This window comes from Alligator sinensis, unplaced genomic scaffold (assembly GCF_000455745.1).
Source record: "Alligator sinensis unplaced genomic scaffold, ASM45574v1 scaffold435_1, whole genome shotgun sequence".
NCBI lineage: Eukaryota > Metazoa > Chordata > Crocodylia > Alligatoridae > Alligator > Alligator sinensis.
Window position 1 is genome coordinate 83072 of NW_005842943.1, and position 9637 is coordinate 92708.

The 9637-nt window shown below is 36.5% G+C and overlaps 1 protein-coding gene across 1 annotated transcript in view; it reads left to right on the forward strand.

Moving 5' to 3' along the window:
• AGMO (alkylglycerol monooxygenase) overlaps positions 1-9637 on the forward strand; it is a gene marked incomplete at its 5' end in the record, with an annotated part of 205063 nt that overhangs the window by 49057 nt on the left and 146369 nt on the right. The window contains 5 exons of the mRNA XM_006036287.3: positions 3082-3148; positions 4425-4490; positions 4575-4654; positions 6064-6198; positions 6718-6834. Coding sequence (XP_006036349.2) covers positions 3082-3148; positions 4425-4490; positions 4575-4654; positions 6064-6198; positions 6718-6834 — 465 coding nt within the window. The remainder of the gene's footprint in view (positions 1-3081; positions 3149-4424; positions 4491-4574; positions 4655-6063; positions 6199-6717; positions 6835-9637) is intronic.

Here is a 9637-nt window from a genome sequence, read left to right on the forward strand (position 1 = left end):
AGACGTACCTACGATTCTGATTTTGGTGGCTCGTTCACCCAGAGCATCTGGAGCTCTGTACCGTGGAGCCTAGCAACCTCCATGAGACCGTCTATGTTGTCTGTCTGTAACCGCAACTCAAGCAAGTTTTCCAGCCTACATCACTGCCATCTCAGTGTAAGTAAACAATCTTTTAAACTACCGCTAAGCGTTTGTGCCTAATTCCAGCTTGACGGCCTTCCCTCTCCGACCCGGCGTGCCCGGGCTGCCGGCCACAGCCCGCGTGCAGCACAGAAAAGGGCTCGGGTCGCTCCCGGCCTGCACAGATGCATCCATATTATGAGTAGAGAGGTTATTGACATTAATACCGCCAAATAGCAATATATCAATACGCACCAGAAGATATAAGGTTTTAATGAGGAAAGGCATATTATTAATTCCTGTTCTGCAGGTAAAGTAACAGCCACTGGTGAGTACGCTCGCTCAGTTTTTACCTCTTTGTCGCCTGATAGGTTTTCTTAATCAAGAAAATTGTTATACCTTGATGTGTAGCACATTTACATTTTGTTACAAGTTTATTCTTCTGGGGCTAAATCTTTTATTTATATTTGAAACAAAACGCCTTATTTTACAGGGTAAGGATGGGAAAGGAAGCCTCAAATTGTGAAAATTATCAGTGCTGCATAGCTTTGGCAACTATTGCTAGCTTTACTCTTTTACCCTTCACAGTTTTGCCTTCATAAAGTTGATAGAATTTGACCCTTAAAATCTGCTTCAACCAAAAATGTTGTTTTCTTTGCCAGGCAAGGCTTCAGGAGCCTTGAAAAAAGCCCAGCTTTCCAGATGTGTGTTTTGCTGGAATAGAGCCCTAAAGAGCATATGTGAAGATAATATTTATAAAGCACATTGTCTTTTGGACCCTGAAGTATTAAAGAGCAAAATTTCAAAATAAATAGGAATTTACAAAATAGATATAAACCTCATTTATAATGTGTTTTCAAAAAATACTGTACAGGTTTTCACTGTTGGATATTGCATGGAAATATATTTTTTGTTGATATTTGGCAGAAATTTTGGGTTGTTTTACTACTATCAACATATGTTTTTGTTGTGTCGGATTTGCTCATTTGAGCTTCATATATTAAAAAACAATGTGCTTGTAGTTGCTGTCTCCAATGATAATTTCATCAATGTGTTGCTACCATATTAGAGGTGAGGTTGGTAATAAATAGAATTATGCTATATTGAGGTACCAGTCATTAGCAGTGCTGCAGGGAAGGCATAGGGTAGATTTGCAAATGCCATCACCCCATAAAGACTATTATTTATTTCTAAATCATGAGAGAGAGTGTACTTTCCAAAGAAAATAGTTCCTTATTATTAGTCAAAGGTATTTATTTAAAATGTTATGCCTGTTCCTGAGATTCCCAGGAAGGCTGAAGGCATACTTGAATACAAAGACAGGCCTCGAACAGGTTAATTTTAATATCCATTTTTAATGTGGATTTAACCAGTTGGAACTTAGAACTGTGAAAGGCATCCACTTTTTCAAACACTTATTGTTATAACCCACTTGTAAACTGAGAGTTGAGTTTACTAACCTATGATGTGGTACTCCCTCCTACAGTAGTATACATTTAGCTTATTTTCACAAAAATTATCTAAATATTTAACTAAAAAACATCTTGAAATTAAATGGGTCAAGTTAGGTGTAGTCTTGTAGATACATCACTGATCTTTCAGGTGCTAGGCTACAGTTCAAGTCAAGTTCTTTGACTCAGATTAAGTTAATTTAGTGGTCACAACTCACATAGTTTAAAACAGTGGAATTTTATGCTTGAGAGAGGATAGAAACAGAGTTGGCTTTAATGATGAATCGTTTTTCACCCTTAGGTGGTCTTCTCAGGCTTGAAGTTATTTGGAGGCAGCATTGGGAAATTTAAATGTGCCTACTTATGTTGTCCTTGGCTTGTGAATTAAAAAAACACACAAAAAAGCTCTTGTTTATTTCTGATATTCCAGTTCTCATGCTCAGGAATTTTCCTCAAAACTAATCAGAAAATTAGATTGAGATAAATAAAATTAAAAAAATATTATGGCTTTCTTCACTTTAACCAATTTTCTGATTTCTATACTGCTTTACTATTAGCTTCATACCTACCTAACTTGCTCATCAGAAATTCATTTGTAAGCAATTTTTATGGTTCACATTCAGCAAGAGAAACATAAAAATATCCTATCTCTGGATGGTTGCGTGATTCATAAAGGTTGAAATCTGTCTGAAGAAGCTTCATGTTATGCATCTTGAGTTGAAGTCTACCTTCAGTCTGTCTTCCTCCAGGTGGGAGGAGAATTTGTGACTCCTGCTTGCAGGATAAAGCTTTACTTGAGTAACAGTTATACACAAATTAATCTTTTTTTTTTTTAGAGGAACTTACAGAACACCCATCAATGTCTTGTCTGAGTACAGAATTAAGTTTATATAGAGGACATAAGAGACAATGTGATAATTTTTTTCTCATTATGTTTGTCAAGTCTACAAAACTTTTTTTGATTTTATTTTAATTATTTTTAATGGCAAGACATCTCAAACAATAAGCCATAGCAAACCAATATTATTTTGGAATGCAATGATGCATAGGTTGTCTTGTGAGTAAGGAATAGGCTCTTAAAATGTTGATTTTTCTGTCTTTTATGATCTAGATTAGAATTACAGTTGGTTATGATAGAGCCACCTGACAAAATAAACCTGATCGGATGGTGTATGAATAGAGACCTCTGGAATCACAAAAAGTGTAATGAAGTTTAAAAAAATGACATATGCATTTTATTTATTAAATATAGAGAAGCACAGAATGTAATACCAATTCTAGTAATTTTTAGAGTCTTTAGGAGAACTTATATTATGTATTTTATTGACAGTATAATATTTTGGTATATTATTTTAACTTCTACAGAGCTCCTTTTATGCAAATACCTTTCTAGATGCAGATGTCCGGTTAAAGAAAATTACTCTTTTCTTTGTCTCCTTTCTCCTACTTTTTCTTCTGTTTTCTTTTGATATTTAGACAGTCTATGCCAAGATATTTACATTTTTTTAAGGTAATTGACAACCTTGGACCTCTGGAGTGGATTCTTAATACACCCAGTCATCACAGAGTTCATCATGGTAGGAAGTACTTTATCTTTTGATTTTTTTTTCCATGTTGGGTTTTTCACTGTCATCATTTATATTATACTGATAAAATGCAAAAAGGATTAAAACTATTATTTATGGGGGTTTTAAATTATAAGAGGAACAATTGTAATCTGTTTAATCATTTTTATTATAACTCTTTGCATTTTACCTCTGATACTGAAATTATGAACTTTTGATCTCTACATAGATGTGAATTATTTTGGAAAATTTGAACAAAACAACTCAACACTTGTAAGAATGAGAGAGTAATGAAAAAAAAACAACTTTACCCATTCTTAAAAATGTAGCTTACATCTTAGCTCAAATTCAGCTGTTCTTACACCTTAGGATCTAACACTGAATATCAATATGAAACTATTCCTTTCTGAGAAGTATTCTCATTTGTTCCAGTAAATTTTTTGGATTTCACTGAACTGAATTATAGAAAGACTGCTTTGAACACATGCAATACAATTGATATATCTTTTTCATATTTTTTGCCAATATTTGGAATGGGGGTAGGTTGTATAATATGCATGTGTTTGGTTAACTTAACAAAAAATGTGAACAAATTTAGTCAATAAGGCAGGACTCCCTAGCTGCTATTGGCTTGTGTGCTGGGCTTCTTGTAAAGAACAAACATAATAAATAGAAAAATAATAATGAGATGGAGAAACTGAATTTACTAATTAAAACAGACTTAAACACAACTGTATATGAAAAAGATGTTTTAAATATTTATTATATTTGCCATGTGTTAAGTGTTTATGGCACTATGCAAACTCAAAAGGCAGGGGGTTCACTAAGTTTTCTAATTCTCCAACTTTACACAAGTACTTGTATTCTCAGAGAGCTAGATTCTGCTGCTATTTATACCATGATTGATCCAGATTCACAGATTTAACTGAAAAATAACTTTGCACGTTCGTAATAGCACATTTTTTGCTTAATGGGACTGACATTCATGTGAGTAACGCGACAAGATAATGGATAGAAGGGTTCATGGTGTTCACAAGAAAGTAAAAAATAGAAATACGTCTGACTTACATGAAGTCAGAATTGAGTTACATTTAATAGTAAGAGGTAGAACAAAGGGGAGATGTAATAGATGTTTGGTAGTAAAAGGTTGGACATGTCTTGTAACTATTAGTATGATATTCTTCCCTAATTACTCACCTCCATAGTTCAGTTGAAGCTAATGTAATTCACATAATACTTCTAATATGTACAATCACTGAGCTCCGAAACCTTTTCTTTCTTATTACAGGGAGAAATCTTTACTGTATTGATAAAAATTATGGTGGCACCCTCATTATCTGGGATAGAATTTTTGGTAAGTGGGATTAGTTATGTCAATTAATGTAGCAAACACAAATGTTTATGTTCTTATGCTTGATTGTATTTTTCCTCTCCCCAGGAACATTTGAGGCAGAGAAAGAAAAAGTTATATATGGCCTAACACACCCTATAAATACATTTGAACCCTTCAAGGTCCAGGTAATTCAGTTTTGCTACTAACATTTTACTTTTAACATTACCTTGTATTCAAAAGAATGCCATTTTTGATACATGGGTAAATGAGGCTGCTCTGTAAGTTGTTTTATAATGACTTGAAGTGTTGTACCTTTGGCAAGGTAAGATTTATACCATTTCAAGAAACTACAAAGAAAATATTTGTGCAAATTTCAAATTATTTGGCTGTTCATATTTTCATACCATGGAATGTTTAGGTGTTCATATGAGAGGGAACTTTGGCAATACTTATTGATGGTAAAAATACAGCAGGCCAAAATTATTTGAGCTGTAACTATCAAAGCTAAATGGACCATTGGTTGGACCCCACATGGCACTTGTTATGATTTAATGTATCATATAAATACTACTAATTTGGGGATCAAGCCTGGGAGGTTTGACATTCTGAGGGAGGTTTAGCATGCCTTTGAACTTAATAGGAGAACCTCACAAAACTTGTATCATTAATTGCAAGTACTTTTTACTATGGCAAGGGATGTCATCGCTTTGATTCCCTTCTGATCCCCACTGACTTTAACGAGAGTGATATCAAGCCTGCAAAAATTTAGGATCTGTTTCAGTACTGTTGAGCTCCCTTTGATTTTTCACAGGAATTGTAGGCACCAACAGATGTTACACTTAAAAGTTTGGGAAGTTAGATCAGATAAAAAATGGCCACCCTGTCTACTTCAGTGATTCCTCACTTGAATCCTCCCTTTGGCAAATTAATTGCAGAATAAATTTAGACCAGATACAGATATTCTCTGGATCCGATCTACAATTACAGGACTTACTTCAAGCAGCACGTTTGTAGATCAGATGCTAGTTTTACCGATGTTTGCTGGTGCTTGGGGCCTGATTGAAGTAACTCAGGGTGGGGGGAAGGGGTGGGCAGGACTGGGGGGCTAGTGGGTCAGTGGGTGTGACAGGAGAGAGCCTAGTGGGTCTGCAGGGGATTGGTGGGGTCTGGGGCTGGTTTGGCAGGATCAGTGGGTTTAATGTGTCCAGAGGGTGGGAAGAGGGCTGTTTGGCAGGATCAGATAGGCTAGCAGATCTGTGGGAGGGAGGGGAGTGGGCTGAGGCAAGTGGCTGGGCTTTCCCATTCTCGGGGCTGCTCTCTGAATGTGTACAGTAGATTGGCATGTTAGATTGGGCTAACCCGTGCCCAATCTAACAGTGCACTTCAGATGCACTAAGTTAGATGGGGCAGCTATTTTTTTGCCCGATCTAACATCCCAAACTTCTTAATGTATCATCTGTACTTACCCTATGAGTACTCGGAACTTCTGAAAATCAGTTATTTGGGAGTTACAATCAGATTAAACTATATTGTTTTGCAAAACTCCTATTTTTTTCTAACAAATGAAGAATAAGTACTTGTCCTGTCTTCACAGTTGCATCACTTCACCTATATATGGGGTGTATTTTGGGCCACACCTGGTTTCTCCAATAAGCTGTCTGTCATATTCAAAGGGCCAGGCTGGGGACCAGGAAAACCAAGACTTGGCCTTTCTGAGGAAATCCCAGTGGTAAGTAGAACATATTGGGCATGTCTACACATTACTGTATGATGATGTTGTTATGGGGCCATGCTTTAGTATTTCCTTTGGAATCACGGCTCAGAACGGGAAGTTACTGCACTGTACGCATGGCCACTGCATCACAATAGCTGCGCACTATACTGGGGGACTGCACCACTACAGCAACATAGCTTATAAAACTAAGTGATTTCATTTGCTTGCTTATCTGCATGTACTCATGTTCAGTTGTTCTATCTCCTTCCATGTCTCTCTGTCTCCCCCCACCACACATACACACAGAGTCTGTTTTAGTGTAAATATAGTTTTATTTATATTTCACAGTAGACTGCACACATACTTGATTTTGATAACAGCTCTCTATTACTTTTCTCTTTTCCATATTTTTAAGTGACTGTTTGTACCATTAAATATATTTCTTTGTGCTGGTAATTAACACAGTTAATACTAAAGAGTAATATGCCGGGGTAGATAACTAATGAGGACTATTATCTGTGTTGCTGTATGCAGATCACTGGAAAAGAGGTTCCCTTCAACCCAAAATTGCCAGTTCATCTTTGTGTCTATGCAGTTATACATTTTTCCTTGATTGTGACATTGTATATTGACCTCTTTGCTGCTGCAGCTGTAAGTAACTTCCACATTTATAAAAATCTTTTGTCTGGGGTTAGGAAAAATACCTGCTGTGCAATACTTTTAATGTTGAAGTTAAGACAATAAAACTTAGACATTGAAAGGGCCTGATTTTGACTTATTTTCACAGTGGGAATAACTCCATGAAAATTAATAAAATTGGAACATAGAGTTGGAAAAGACCTCCCAGGCCATTGAGTCTTTGCACCTATACTATTTTTAAACCACTGTGATTGAGATTAGAATCAGGCCCTAAGAAAGGGAAAGATTTCTTATGAATTACAGCATTTACCTTTTAGGCTTTTGGACTTTGAAAACTTTGATAACTGTTCATTTATCTAAAATGATTTTGTTTGCCTAACCTCTTTAAAGGGTCAGACCTCATTAAAGTGCTTCAGGCCAAGCAGGCAAAAATTTCAGACTCAGAAATCGCTGGTCTCTTTCAGAAAGGGCTGAATTTGGGAAAAAATGTTGCGACATGCCTATTGTTGCTTGCCACCATGTTGTATACCTCAGAATTGTGTAACTATCAATGTAGTACAATCTGTGTAGTATACAGAGAAGAGATTATGCCACTTAGAAATTGGAATTGAAGAAAAACTATTTTATGCAGTATTATATTACCGTTTATATATAAAAGTCAGTTTAATTCTGCTCTGAATAATTTTAACTTATTCTTCATATGATGTGGACCTCATTTGAGGAGTCACATGTATCTCTGTCACCTGGAGACTGAAGGTAATGTAGCTAGTAAGCTATCTGTGATACCATATCTGAAGACAAGGGTCACAACTCTGCAGAACTGAGGCCAGCACACACATTTATATTGTATATGAGAGATCAGTTTCCAGTGTTCCTGTATAGTTGATATTCAAGCTATGAATGATATTTACACCCAGATTTCCTGGTTCTTCTATATCGTCAGTAAATCTTACTTATGTAGGGGTCCTTACATATTTTTTCCGTATCAGCAAGGATAACAGAGTTTTGTACATGATTTTGCCTGAGTTAACTTTTTTCTGGGAAGGAGGAATATATGGTACATGCCATTTTCTCTACTGTCATTTATAGCTGCAGCTCCTTAATTGTTGTTGTAGTAGAAAAAAGGAAGAAATAATAATAATAATAATAGCAACAACTTTAATATTATTGAATTCCCACAAGTGTACAAATGAGCCACCCTGAAGAGTCATAATTGTGAATTTAAAATTGCAGAATTATCAGAAAAAAACAACCTGCACAAAACATGAGCTTAAAAGACTGTAGTGACAGAGGGGAAAACATGTCAGAACACAAACCCCAGAGCAGACAAAAAAATCAGTTCTGCATAGAAGACCAATGAAGAATCTGTCCCAAGTTGAAAGCACATATATGAATAACTTCACTTGGCAAATTCGTTATTCAATATCAGCTTTCCACTACAGTGAGTTATGCAGTGGCTATGGCCACAATTGGAACTTTCTGCCCTGCTATGAATTGTCATAACCATGGCATAGCTCCATAAATGGAGAAAGCTAACTGTTTTCCTCATTTTTAGCTATAAGTTCCATTTCATAATAACAATAAGACATTCTAGGCAGCACATAGTTATTACATTTCTCGAGTGATTAGTTACTCAGTATTTGGTCTCATGCTCTGTAAAAGTGTTAAATTTCTCCATATACAAAGGACAACTGTTTACTGTGAGGCAAAATACTCTACATTTTGTAGCTTAAGAAAAGCAAAACAAGAAAAAAATATTAATTTTTCACAAAAGAGCATATAGTATTTATTTCCTTGGTAGCAGTCTGTGCTATATTTGGTGAACAAGAAACATTGCATAGCTCTTTGTAGCAAAATGTGATCCAAGGCTCACTTTGGATCAGCCCTAGAAAGAGTGATAAAATGCAAAGACTCAATAAATTAAAAAAAAAAGAGCAATAGTTTAATAGATACTTGCACTTTGATTTATGTAGTTCATTTAACACTTTCTGTAGTTTTGTCTTAAACGCTGTTGGATATACAGGATAATCTGTGATTGACTGATTTTGATCAAACCAAACGAAAGGCAAAAAAAATGTCCCAAAGTTGCAAACACGATTATATTCTGAACCAACAGGAAATCATTGTGGTATCTATATCCCTGTATATTATTAAAAATTTACAGAAGTTTTAGGAGTGTTCAATTAAATCCCTGTACACAGGGAAATCTAACAGAGCTAACCTCTTAGGCTAGGGACAGACATTAACCATAAACCCGTTTAAGTGATCAGAAACTGGTTTAAACCTGTAACAGAACAGATGTTCAGTGCACATAAACCAGTCTGAAAATGGATGAAACTGGTTTGAGATAAACCTGGTTGAATATAGTATCAGACTTAACTGTTTTTTATCGGGCGCTGGTCAGACCGCAGTTGGAGTACTACGTGCAATTCTGGGAGCCGCACTTCAAGAGGGATGCGGATAACCTGGAGGGGGTCCAGAGAAGGGCCACTCGTATGGTTAAGGGCCTGCAGACCAAGCCCTACGAGGAGAGACTAGAGAAACTGGACCATTTCAGCCTCCGCAAGAGGAGGTTGAGAGGCGACCTTGTGGCTGCCTATAAGTTCATCACGGGGGCACAGAAGGGAATTGGTGAGTTTTTATTCACCAAGGCGCTCCCGGGGGTTACAAGAAATAATGGCCACAAGCTAGCAGAGAGCAGATTTAGACTGGACATTAGGAAGAACTTCTTCACAGTTAGAGTGGCCAAGGTCTGGAACGGGCTCCCAAGGGAGGTGGTGCTCTCCCCTACCCTGGGGGTCTTCAAGAGGAGGTT